The 14301-nt window shown below is 36.8% G+C and overlaps 1 protein-coding gene across 1 annotated transcript in view; it reads right to left on the reverse strand.

The window, feature by feature from the left end:
- Window positions 1–2972: 2972 nt before the first annotated feature.
- Window positions 2973–14301, reverse strand: part of LOC140337260 (flavin-containing monooxygenase 5-like) — a 30192-nt gene continuing 18863 nt past the window's right edge. Inside the window, exons 2-7 of the mRNA XM_072420912.1 lie at window positions 9853–9987; window positions 9182–9370; window positions 6716–6878; window positions 4514–4656; window positions 3115–3256; window positions 2973–3019 (exon numbers count right to left, since the gene is read on the reverse strand). Coding sequence (XP_072277013.1) covers window positions 2973–3019; window positions 3115–3256; window positions 4514–4656; window positions 6716–6878; window positions 9182–9370; window positions 9853–9987 — 819 coding nt within the window. The remainder of the gene's footprint in view (window positions 3020–3114; window positions 3257–4513; window positions 4657–6715; window positions 6879–9181; window positions 9371–9852; window positions 9988–14301) is intronic.

Raw genomic sequence — 14301 nt, forward strand, 5'->3', positions numbered from 1 at the left:
TTTTTTTTTACATGAAATACCAGGAAATTACAAAATGCTGAATAGTGCATTCTGTAAATTGTGCGTTGGAATTGGGGCTCCTCATAAAGATTATTATTTAAAATTCCCAGGCTGCAGTTAAAACTGTTTAAAAGTTTCAATAAAGCTATTTCAGGAGGACTGCTTTTCAAACAAGCATTTACAGGACTAAGCCAGTGTAAACTAGATCCCAAAAAAGATTTTACCTGACGTGTCTGACATGAGTAGATAGACTCATGCTTACATTTTGCCACACATTTTAAATACCAGCATGATTAAATTAACATTTTTAACCCCGTCTGTGTAAGCACTGGGAGATTTCCATTTATTTTCCCCCTCGGTGACTCAACACAAAACAACAAAAAGCAAAGGCTAAATGCCAACATGCCAGCGGTTTTTACTTTTCTCCACCCTATCCAAATGTGAAAAAAAAAGTTATTCTGCTTCCAATAAAAAAAAAAAAAGTTTTTTTTTATTCCTAACTAAAAGCACACGTATAGTGTTATTAGGTATGTTTCTTCCTCTGTAACTCCTCAAACTATAATTTTTATATGGTGCATACCACTCTATAAATATTCCACCCAAACCTCTACTAGGAGAAAATGTCACCAGTTTTCAATTTCCTGTCCTGCAGAAACTTTATGTTGCAGTTCATGAAGGGTGTTGTATTCAGTTTTTTGCTTCTTAGTCTATGTGCCTTGTTAATCATGGTATTGTAGATTTAACTTTTTAAGGAAGAATAATTTAATTATTTTCCAATAAAACATAAAAGCAAACATTAGATCAGTGAACCCCCTTAAAAAACAGCAAGTTTCAAAACAACCTTCTAACATTGTTTTTCTTTAGAAAGCTTGCCGATTAATATTGTATGTGTGGAGCAATATGGCCACCTTCTGTTTGCTTTTGGTATTAACACTAAGAAACACAAAAAAATGAGGTTTGACGGCAAAAATTTGGATAAAAAAAATATAAATGTGTTAAAAAAAATAAAAATGAATGTTAAATTAATGTATTAAGTTTAATAAAGCGTTAATGTATTAATTTATTAGGAATGTTTGTATTTTTTTTTTTTTACAGGTTATTCTACAATGACATGATATCTCTTACTCTGTAAAACACTTTCCAGCACAGTAATATTATGATACATTATATTACATTTTTATTTTATCCACTGTGAGAAAAATGTATCATTTTACTGTGCTGGAAAGTCTGTTACAGAGCAAGAGATACCTCTAGTGCGGGGCATCTCCTCAATGATTGCAGCCGTGGCAATTTCCGGGGCACTACAGGTTAATTAACCTGTAGTGCCCCGGGGATCGTAGTGGAACCACAGAGTTCATCTGCAGTCCAGTTCCCACGGTCACATGACCGTGGGAACTTTGCGATCACAGCTGTGATTGCAGGCGATCCCCGGACACTAGAGGTTGAATGGGGACAAGTTTCAAATCTAGTGCCCTGTGTTCTTGGATAAGAAAACTCTATCCAAGAACACATACAACTAATACCTTGAGTGTGGCTCAGGTTTATGGCTTTTTGTAATGAAATTTAACCCTGAGCCACACTCAGGATTACCACCAGGGAGGTTAAAGTACTAAGATTTTTCAGCTTTATTTTTTTTAAACGATGAAAGTATACCTAAAGTAACACTTTTACTTCACATAAAAGGGTAGACAACCCTTTTATATAAAGTAAAAATATTAAAAAAGGTGAAGCACCTTGCAGCGCTTCCCGGTATACCTACATCACACATCTCAGGAGGCTTCTGGCTGCTCCTTCTGAGTATGCCCAAGATCAGGCATGCGCAGAAGAGTCATTTTCCTACAGTAAGGGGAAAGATTTTCCTTTTCTTTTTTTTTTCTCTTTACAGCAGGCTACGTCAGGTGCAATGTGAGATCAGGTGACGTAGGCTGAAGATGGTGGCGCCCGGTACTTCCCATGGACAAAAACTCCCAGGAGGCCAAGGGATCTGCGAAATTAAAGGAAGGTGTGATTTTTTTATTTTTCAGTTTAGTTCCACTTTAAATTGTAGTACATGCACCATGCTCAACTATCTTAACCTCCTTAGCGGTAGAAAAAACACCTAGGGAAGGTTAGTAAATAGAGCGCTTACCTGATCCGCTGGGGTCCCGGGCCATCCAGCACCACGATCTCCGTCTTCTTTCTAATTCCTGCTTCTGCTCCGATGAGTCACCGGGGGAGTTCCCGGTGACGTCGGTGCATGTGTACGTCCCGGCCGGGCGGGAAATTCAAAATTCATTTGTATTGCATCCAATACAAAATAACTGTATCGAATGCAATACATTGGGTTTTTATGTGTAAAAGCAGTACATTGTTTTCAAGAACATTTCCTAATTTAGCCACAAACGTGGTTTCTTCTCCTGCTCACTTTTCCATCTTAGTAAGAGGTACTAACTCATTTTGCCACTATGGGTCACCAAATTACTTGGAGTTAAAGGCTCCTGCAACTGGTCTTGACAAAAATATTTCCTCTGCTGCAGTTGGCCTTGTTAGTCTGGTGACATATTCTGTCAGCCCCTGTCTGTGCCTTTCTAGAACCCTAACATACGAATTTCCCTTACCAATAGTTTCCAGTATTTATTTAGCGCCACCATGTTACACAGCGCTGTACACAGTCCAAAGTCTTGTCACTAGCTGTCCCTCAAATGGCCTCACAGTCCCACCATACTCATATGTCTTAAATAGAATCCAAGGTCAATGTTAGGGGGAAGCCAATTAACCTAACTGCATGTTTTTAGAATGTGGGAGGAAACCAGAGTACCCAGAGGAAATCCACGCAAACACAAGGAGAACCTGCAAACCCCATGCAGACAGTTTTGAGATTTAAACCTGGGACCCAGCACTGCAAAGGCCAGAGTGCTAACCACTGAGCCACCGTGCTGCCCATACTTCACAGTCTCTCCTTTATTTCTCAATAAACTTTGATACGCTTGCAACTAACAAGTTCCAAGGCCGGAGGCATCATCCTGCTTGGCATTAAGCCCTAAGCAGGTGAAAGGTGTTGAAGTTACGGAATTCATGTTGTACATGGGATAAAATGTTATTGTGAAAAAATAAATGGTAGAGGGAGTTACCAACTTTGTCTGAAGGTTTGTCTCTGAATGACATTAACACCATTTACAAGGTGAGTCTTTTTCTCAGTGTACACAGGGCTGTTCAGCCCCAATGGTTCCTTGTATTCCTCATTCTTCCTCTTACTCTTTAAGCGTGTGTTTTCAACCTAAAATTGATGTATGCTTTCGGCTGTTTCTGCCTTGTGTTGCAGTTTAATTTAGTCAAGGCTTTCCTGCTTGCTTGGGTTCTGATAGGATTTTTGTATTCCATGGCCTTGTGGTTGGCAGTTTCAGTTTCCTTTAGGTTGTTTCCTTCATGTATTTTTATTATTATTATTATTACTAATATTATTAAAAATAATAAACAGGATTTATCTAGCACCAACATACTACACATCTCTGTACATCAAATATGGGTTGCAGGGGAGGGAAGTATCATAGTTGGTTTAAATACTTTTTTATTTTAGACTGAATGGTATGTCCTGTACCATGTATTCTGTATATTTTCCTAGTGCTGTAGAATTTGGTCTTTGCTTAAAATAATATGTATTGCCTGACTCTGACTCTAGCTGTTTTTTATGATGGTTTATCGTGCAGAGAACTTTGTGTACCGGTGGCTGATGTCATTTTGTGCACCCCTAAGTTGACTGCTTTTGGATATCAATGGATCAAATTAATGGTCGATAAAGAAAAGAGGAATTTAGCAAGAACTTAGGCCCTAATTTATTAAAGCTCTACAAGACTAGAGAGGATACAATTTCATCAGTGAACCTGGGTGATCCAAGCAAATAGATTTAGGTTATTTGCTATTTGTTAATAAATGTTTACAATCCTGGATGAGATCCATTCCAGGTTTGCTAGAACACCCAGGTTCACTGATGAAAGTGTATCTTCTCCAGCCTTGAAGAGCTTTATTAAATCAGGCCCTTTTTTTATTTTCTTTGAACCTTTTAAAGAGACACTGCTTTCACTACCTTTGTCTGACCATTCTTAGGAAGACTGGACATTGGTAAATCAGTATATTCCCTGCTACTACCAATATAGTAGGTTTGCTATATGAACCACTTATGTTGTTACACAAAGCTGCCTTTGCCTTGTTTGCTGTTTCTTCCACTCCTGACTGTCCCTGGCCTGCCTGTACCTTGCCTGTACCTTTCAATCATTGGATTTCAACTCTATCAATCATGGTGGCCCAGCATCACAAAAGGGTGTTACTACAACTTCCTATTTTTAGGAAGCTATGTTCACAACCCTGAAAGCCCCTTTTACTAGCAATGACCTGACCTAAGTAAAAAAAACACCTACAGAAAAGCACACTGACCTTGTAATGATGTAATGATGTAGGGAAAAAGAAAAGGAGTAATCAAGGAAGGCAAATTTAGGCAGAATGAACATAATTTAAAGCACTCAATTAGGCTACATACCTTTTCTGCTATCCTGCTTAGCTCCACCGCAATGTCCCCTCCAGAATTCCCAATTCCAATCACCAGAACTCTTTTTCCTTTAAAATTATCTGGAAGCTTGTATTCTCTGCTGTGTAAGTACTGTCCTTTAAAATTTTCTATACCTTTGGAGATATCATTTTCACATTTTTCAATAAATATATTTTCACAGATTGTGGTATGATATATTCTTTATATCATATATACAATATTATGTTCGATGCTCTAAAATAGTTACCTTATATGGCACAATTCCTAAACAAAATGCGTATAAAAACTAACTGTTTAAGTCACATTTTGTGCTGCACAATCACAAAGGAGGGATAGGGATGTATAAGTGTGTAGTAGTCACGTAGAATAATTAGTGACATGGGACATTTGCCACTAGAGATGAGCATACAATATTTGACAAAGTAAAGTTCAATTTTTAAAATATTTAATTACAGGTTGGATCAAAACTTAACTTTGGTCAATCAGATGATGATGAACAAAGCATTGGTCAGACCACATCTGGAATATGCAGTCCAGTTTTGGTCACAAAAAGGATATTGTGGAATTGGGGAGAGTGCAGAGAAGGGCTACGAAACTAGTAAAAGGAATGGAGGAGCTCAGCTATGAGGAGAGATTAGCTGAAATGAACTTATTCTCCCTTGAGAAGAGACTTTTAAGGGGGGGGTATGATCACCCTGTATAAATATATAAATGGTCTATATAGAGAACTCTCTTCCTAATTATTCACTTTGAGATCATTACAAAGAACAAGAGGGCATTCTTTGCGTCTGGAGGAACAGAAGTTTAAGCTCCGGATAAGGAAGGGATTCTTCACTGTAAGGTCTGTGAAAATGTGGAATCAGCTCTCTCAGGAAGTAGTTTCAGCAACTAATACTATGTATTATCTACTGCATTGCCTTCTGGAGGCTGTGGGCACAGAGGCATCCTCAGCAGGACTACTGTGCACCAAGGCAGCATGGCGTAGATGGCATGTAGACATTTTGCTTTATAAGGATGTGTCCGTGTGCTGTTTCATCACATGCCCCCCCCTCCTAATTCCCTTTCCATTGACAGCACCACTATCTCTGGACAGTCTGAGGAAGCCATCTGGGCTACTGACCACACCCTGATGACACTTGGGCTACTGGCTGCACCTTGGTGACACCTAGTGGCTAATGTTCTAACTGCAGCCTGGGAACATGATGTAATATTAGATGCTGTGCTGTGCTTGTGTTAATAGGAGATCTGTCATTTTGACAGGGACAACCCGGCAGTCTAGTGGTCATGCCATTCTAGGACGCTGCCTGGGTAGTCTAGTGGGAAATCTGGTCCTGCTTCTTCTTAAACTTTGCGTTAGAAATTGTGGCTTAGAAATCTCTGATCTAGAACACCCAGGTCCTTCTTAGTTATTGAGCAAGTTGAATTCACCCTGGAATTTGTGACGCATTCATTTTCTTAGCCCCCAAGTGCATAACTTTGTACTTATCAATATTTCATGTTATTTGCCACTTGGTTGCTCAACTAAACAGTGCATCCAAGTCTGTTTGTAGATAACAGACATCTCACAAGGATTTTATTCCAGTAAATAGCTTGCTGTTATTTGCAAATGTAGATATTGTACTTTTAATCCCAAACTGACATATAATTTGTTGAAAAGTAAGGATCCCAACACTGAACCCAGTGATGTACCACTAACAACCTTAGACCATTTAGAACAGTGTTTCCTGGGTTTTTTTTTCCTAACCACTGACATTTCCTGCATTTATTCTCTTGGATCTCTCACTCTCCTCATTTCAGACTTCTCACCATGTGGAAGCAACTGTCACAGGTGAGACTAAGGCATGAACACATGACAGATGATCATTGCCCCAGACAAACTGTCCTGCTTATGTTGGGCGAGAATCTAATGTGTGTGCAGTGGTCACAGGACATCATTCATAGATCTCTCCTGACCTGGAGTACAGTGATTGTTCGTTCATTTGTCACTCTCTGTTTCTAATCATTAAGATCAAATCCTGTGGTTATAGTTGCATTTGTTCCATTTAGCATTGTGTCAAAATATAAAATAGATTTTAATGGATGGAAAGGGCATGGGAATAGGATGCCCAATGTGAAACCAAAGCACAACAAACATAGGGGGATTTTCTGGTTATACAATAAACATATATAATCTTCTACTAACAACAGGCTTACCTGGAAAGGAAGAAAGAGGGAGGTTTGGAAATGAATGATGCCCAGTACAAATAAGTACAGCATCAAAGATAGCCGTGTTCTGTTTGCCATCCTTTTCAGTGGTAACAATCCACTGGCCAGTGGTGGAGAAATCCAGAGTTTTCTTTATGCTACACACAGCAGTCTGAAACAGATAATTAACAAACTCTGTAGACTACTAAGGACCAATATTTTGGATAGTTTTCAGAGCAGCGATGATGAACTTTTTTTAACCTTAATTTTCGAACTGGCTATTAAGACATTCATGTCAGCATTAGTTGAGGTTGTTGGGGTATTATTAATATTATTACTACTACACAGTATTTATATAGGGCCATCATATTACATGACATACTCATGTCACTAACTGTCCCTCAAAGGAGCACACAATCTAATGTCCCCACTATAGCCATATGTCATTAATGTAGTCTAATGTCAATTTAGGGGGAAGCCAATTAACCTAACTGCATGTTTTTGGGATGTGGGAGGAAACCGGAGTACCCGTAGGAAACACAGACACGGGGAGAACCTGCAAACTCCAGGCAGATAGTGTCCTGGCTGGGATTCGAACCTAGGCCGGAGCATTGCAAAGGTTGGAGTGCTAACCCCTGAGCCACCGTGCTCCCCAGCATAAAATCTTCAGATTTTGGTGATGGCCAAGTAACCAGAAGCTCTAAAGGACTTTTTTAAGGGTACAATTGTTTGAATACAGGTAGGGTAATAATGACAAAATCATATTGGTAAAAGCAGATAAAATTCTTCTTAATTTTCTTACAGTATGTACATGTCAATGAGGAAGAAGAAATAATGCCACCTATAAATTATGCCAATCTTCCAAACAGTCTAGTGGGATTTAGTATTCTGTGCCAGACGCTCGGCAATGGCAGGTAGGCCCATCCACACAAAATTTTTTGAAACATTTGATGCTAGCTCCTCATATGTAGCCCCTCCTTGTGCTACCTTTTACACTAACCATTACACTACATCTCCCTGTAACCTAATATTGACCTTTACCATAATACTTCCTGAAGGACCAACCCTTCTTGCTTTAAAATGTAAAATGTATAAATGATGCCACCTGACAATTGATAGATTATGAAGACTTCGAAACATGGAGCTTTCCACAACTTTACAGGGACCCAAATAGTGGTAAAACTACTTGACTGCTGAACCCTGATCAGATTTTTCTATTACTTTAAAAACTGAGCTAAAGTGATGGGTAGCCCACTCATGTTCTAAATCTACCACATACCTGTAATTGTAAAACCAACTCAGGTCCTTCATGTGGTTTTTATGTATTTCCCAGCCCTCCGAAGTAGACAATACATCTCAACAACAGATACATAAACATTGGCAGCCATGGGTATTCATGGCTATTGGCCTACTTTTGCCAAAACCAATGTCAATATGAGTCACTTAATCATATCTCTGAGATGTAGTTGATTTATATTTTATCATATATTATGGTAAATAATGTTTCTAAAAATATTCCTATAGAGAAAATCAGTGTCTGATGTATTAAAGCCCCCTAAAACTGAAGAAGACAGACTATCATGGGTGATCCAGCAAACCTGGAATGGATTTCTTAAAAATCATTTGCTCGAAGTTGGCAAATCATTTAAATTCCTGACCGTCCCAGGTTTGGTGGATCATCCAGGTTTACTCATGATAGTCTATATTTTCCAGTCTTAAGAGCTTTAACAAATTGGGCTCAACTAGTGTTTACAGCTAACCCCTTGGCAAATATAAAAGACAGAATAATTATTTAATATATATTTTTAGGTGAAGGCGATGTAAGTACAAGAAACTGACCTAATATCACTATATTATCTTGCAATTCCTATATATAGAAGAGCTGACATTTGAAAGGAAGTAGCAGAACAAGGAGTCAATCAGTTTGCTTGCTGACAGGAAACATGCTAATATAAAGAGAGAGTGGCAGAGTTTCTCTTTTTTCTTTTTAATAAAAGGCTGGGGCACGGAAGGGCATTCTCAGCTCTTTAAGTATATCTATCCAGTGATTTAAGGAAAGGTATCAGCCAATGTGAACTTCTCTTGAGCAGATGCCAAATGCCTAAATCCTTGGTGTAAGAGAAACATGACGAACATTGCAAATGTAACATGGAGGTTGGATGCTGGAGCAGCAGGAAGGAAAGTACTTCAGACCATCTGTCTCAGATATTATTTAAGCCAGAAAAAATGTTAAAAAAGCTTTGAAAGAACACTTTGCTACCAATTAATAAGGAAAATATATGTAGAAATGAATACAGGAGTGGGTGTCCACTTCTAGATATACAGGTAAATATCTAGCATGTTATTGATATGGTATTTCTCCTTTTATCAGGAATGTTTAACTTCAATAAATTTCGGGTAAATTTCCAATTCATTACTTTATAAATATATCCCTATTTTACAGTGTTTAGTTTTATGAATAAATAATTAAGTTACCTTAGTTTGGATGTATTTCAGAAGGTTGAATTGCTCGGCATACATTCGGAAGTATTCCATAATTTTGGAGTTATGCATATAGTTGGGGCAATCTTCTGGTGCTGGAAAATCACTTAAGCACATCATCTCCTTAGAAGTGTTAATAACAACAGATTTATAGATACTGGCTCTGTCATCCTCAGGTTCATCCTATGGAAAGAACAGGCAAATGTCTCTTTAACCTTCAAATCCTGTTTAGTCAAATATACAGAAAAGGTGTCAATTTGGAGACAAACACACTTACAGACATTTCACAAATTGTGCTTCCCAAGGACTAAGGAATACGAAGCTTTTACTCAGGACTGTATTATGGATCCAATACACATTACAAGTTAAAGATTTAGATTATAAAGTTGATTTGAAAAATTAAGTCTGTTTTTCATTTATATTTTGTATCTGACAAAGGGCGAATGGGTTTAGAAGTCATAAGGAAACATAGAAAGAACATAGGTGATCTACAAATTGCTCTACATCCATTGCACAACGGGGTGATTAACAGCAAGTTTTATTGGATGTATCTTTACTGGTGGTAGAGGATGGGACCATGATCATTTTTCTGTGTTTGATCAAATGATAGCATTATTGTTTTGAATCAGCAAATCTCTAATTTGTAAAACTCCCTATACACCCACCTTGTATCTCCAGAGTCCTCCAATGTCATCAGATTTTTCAAAGCATGTGGGCATCAATCCCTCATCAAGACAACATTTGATAGCTGCCAAGCCACTGGCTCCTGCACCAATCACAGCAACTTTCTTCACCATTGTCTGCAAATAACAGAATTTCATTTAAATAATATGTTTGTATTCAAATTATTGGGAGGAAGCAAACTTATACTTGAATAAGAGAATAATCTGCAAAACAGATATTTGTTTTTACTAGAGTACTGTATTATTATTAGTAAAAAAAGGAATCTTTTCAATTAGCCAATGCTTTCATTTTATGAAATGTTGTATCCCCCACTACCGCAACTCCAACCTCCAAAATAGGAATCAGAACCTAACTGTCAAAACCTATGAACAGAAGTTTCAGGATCCACAATTCCTAAGTCTTATCCACTCACTGGGACTGATAGACAGAAATCCCCTAACTCCAGACAAATCCAGCTGCACAGCCACCTCCGGGGCCAGAGTCACACTAATACACCAACTCACACATATGTAAGACATACAACTTTTTTATTTGAAGCACAAATTAATTTAAAGCACTTCATTTAGGCTAAGTCCACACAGACTTTATTTTAAATGGTTTTAAATGCCTATACAGCTTTTGTATGAGTTTTAAGTGTTTACAAAGCAGATTTAAAGCAAGATATAAATAAGATATAAGCAAGATAAGCAAGATATATTATAAGATATAAAGAAGAGTTAAAATAGGGGAAACACCTCCTAAATACCCCCAAAATGCCTATTCCTGTCAATGGATGTATTTGCAGTGTTTTGGGGTGTTTGGGAGGTTTTTATGCTGCAGGATGCGTTTTATTACAGCTCATCAGGAAAACGCACAGGTGTGGAGTGGTCTATTGGAATGAATATGAATTTTACATATGGGCATTTAAACGCTGGGGAAACAGTTTGTGTAGACTAAGCCTTAAAGGTATTTTTATTAAAGTGAATGTAGAATGTTTTTTTATAAATTATTTTGAAGAATAAACCATAAATTACAAATAGTTTAGCAAATGATTATTACATATTAATGTTTTTAAATTTATTTATTTTGGACTCATCCCATTTTTATGAGCTTAGACTTCACAACATAGCAAAAAAGTTAACTGAACTGAAAAGCTCAGAGGAGGATCATACCTGGGTTACCTGGGACCTTACATGGGTTTGTAAAGATTAATTAGCATCCGCTGCTATATGACAATATGACAGCCCTGTGGTAAATGCTTATTTGTAAAAACAAAAAAAAAAAAAGATTTTTATTCAAATATAATGCCAGTTAAAAATGCGTTCATCTATGCTCCTAAATGATATAAATATACTTTATGTGCACAAAATGCCTTTGCAAACACATCAACATAAACATGCAAAAATGACAATCACTGGCTGTACATGGCTTGTGTGGAGCACAGAGCTGTGGGAAGTCCACTCTCTATAGAATGTTTGCATAAAATGAGTGGATACCAGTCTAGTCACCTAACACCAGCCTCTTCTATTAAGACAACATTTATCCCAAAATGTAATCTTTAAATCCTAATAAAAGTACAAAAAAAATGTAACTAATTACCACTTATTTTAAGGCAACATTATTAAATACATAATAAAGTGCATTATATTGAGTTCTATTGGTTTCTTATATGCAAAGAGAAGAACAGTGGTACACTCTTTCTGCATTCTTATTGCTCCAAGAATAGAAACATGCTTACTAGTACCAGTAATATATGGTTCTTTATTGAGCACACAAAAAAAACACATAAACCTAATGAAAACCTACTGAAATACATACAGTAATTTACTGCAAAAATTACACAGTAGTCTCCTTCTCACAGAGAGACAAAAATGTGCAAACATCATTAAAAGAACACATGAGTTCTTTACTTACCTTAGTTTATTCTGACATTCAGACTTCCACAGATATTAGTAAACTGCTTCTGAGCAAAACTGATTGTACTGATTCACTGATTGTGAAAAATTAACTAGTGATGACCTTGCAACAATAAAGTTGTTTTCAGCAGTTTTCTTAAAGAATATTTACGATTGTAACAAAGCTCAAAGGTTCCCATACAGCACACAAAACATTCCTAATGATCAAATTCCATCACTAACTAATGTACAGCGCTGCGTAATATGTTGGCGCTGTTTAATAATAATAATAAATCCTGTTTATTAATAATCATTACATCTTAAAATTTTATAATGTATATTCTTTATTTTATATTGTTAGATATGGGTCTATTATATGCAATTGAAATCATTTATGTTATTGTGTAGATTGTCTTTCAGGTCACAATAAACTGGACTTATTATGATTGCATCATAATATATTTAGGGATTGCAAACTGGACACATAGTATGATTGGATAAACTGGACTTATTATGTATTGTTTAATGAAGACTTGTCACTTCTTATTCATTCATTCAACATCTTTAGTTCTAATAAAACTACCCAGACCCACAAATACCATCTAAACCAGTCATTATGGCACCATAGGATTAGATGATGTTATTAAAATAGGTATTGGATTATGAAATTATAATACGGTGATTTTAAAGATTTTGGCCCTAATTTGTGAAAGCTCTTCAAGGCTGGAGAGAATACACTTTCATCGGTGAAGCTGGGTCATCCAGCAAACCTGAAATGGATCTGGTCCAGAATTGAAAACATTTGCTAACAAATAGCTAATAATTTTAGGAAATCCATTCCAGGTTTGCTGGATCACCCAGCTCACTGATGAAAGTGTATTCCCTCCAGCCTTAGAGAGCTTTATTAAATCAGGGCCTTTGTCTTTTTGGGCAGTCCACATTTACCTCAACAGATAGTATGATTGGATTAAGGTGGTTCAATTACCCCCATGACTAGTTATCCATGGCTTACTAGTAGCTAGTAAATATAAATTTATATATATATATATATCATGATAATGAATCTTCTTTTTATATTGGTATATACTGAATGTGTTTATTAAAAAGAAATTTAAAAAGCAGGTAGTGTGATGTGTATGTGTGCCAATCTCCAAGAGACAGTAGAAAGAAGGCAAAGTAATAAATCCTCTAAAGCCCAACCAAACTTTCAGTCTAAATTACCTAAATGCCAGCATTGTTGGGAATGGGGTCAGTTGAAAAATCAGCTAAAGAATCTACATTAATTTTGGTTCTAATACAACCAAATACTTACATTGTTAGTGCTAACCAAAGTTAGCTGTTTTTAGTACACAATAGAAGGCCAAAAAAAACTTAAAGGAGTTTTAATTTGTTTCCAAAGCCAAAAAAGTTCCTTGTTGCTGTCTTCAATTAAACATCAATATACAACTTAAAGGTAGCCAGCCCAGTTTAGCAAGCTACAAACTTGTTTCGATTAGTACAGCAATACTGTAATAAAACAATCCCACACGGTCTTGATTTAGCCCTTCTATTTGACACTCGTTCCATCCAGCACCGCCATATTCTTTCAACGTGCACGATGCAGGCGCAAAATCAGTTGATGTGTCTTCCTTCAAATGTAAAAAAATGCTATTCTCATCGTGCATGCATGAGATTGAGTGGACTTTATTTTTACATTACAGTAAGTCTCTTGATGATGGATGCCCGATCACAGACACATTTTTTTCACGTTATAAAAGGTTATGTAATGCTAAAAATGTGATGATATGTTCGCTTTAATTAAGCTGCAACCTGTGAAGCTTCTCTCTTCTGAAGCATCATCAGGCAACCCCTATGGCACAACTACAACTACAACTACACTACCTACGTCATTGTGATCAAGATCCTCAATTTTTTTCTGATAAGTATTTGCAACAATCCTCAAGTCTTCACTTATCAGTTAGTATCATATTATTTATTTCCTTTGGTCTGATGAGTGAAAACTCTTTTATGCCCATAACTAAACGATCAGTAAGGTAAGATATTTTCTCATGTATTCATTTTCTCTGGATAGGCAGTCAATTTCACACATATTTCTTCTACCAAATTTTCACCAGTGGTGAGAGTGGTTTGATGGTGAAGCTGCTCCTGTTGTATTTTAATATTAGCCACCACTGTGTGGATGAACTAAACATCACATACTTTATACTTTCTGCAAAACTTTAAAAATGTGACAAACAATACAGAAGATTTAGCAGCATCTAAATGAAATAAGTTCAAGTGTGACTGCTGCACGGCATGAACGATACTCATTTTTTACCAGACAAAATCGTTGCTTGCACAAAGCCTTTTCTTCCCTTTCATGTTACTGCAGGCATCAACATCAATGTTTAAAGATTATATCACACAATGCCTCCCCAGTACTTCCTTTAACAGCAAATGGTAATACATTGATGCGACAACCTGTATTCCCCATTGCACAGTGTGAATTGTTATAAATAACTGTTCCATGTAGCTGGTGTATGCTGTGCATTGCATATTCAATCTATTAAATTTTGC

This window comes from Pyxicephalus adspersus, chromosome 8, assembly GCF_032062135.1.
Source record: "Pyxicephalus adspersus chromosome 8, UCB_Pads_2.0, whole genome shotgun sequence".
Lineage (NCBI taxonomy): Eukaryota > Metazoa > Chordata > Amphibia > Anura > Pyxicephalidae > Pyxicephalus > Pyxicephalus adspersus.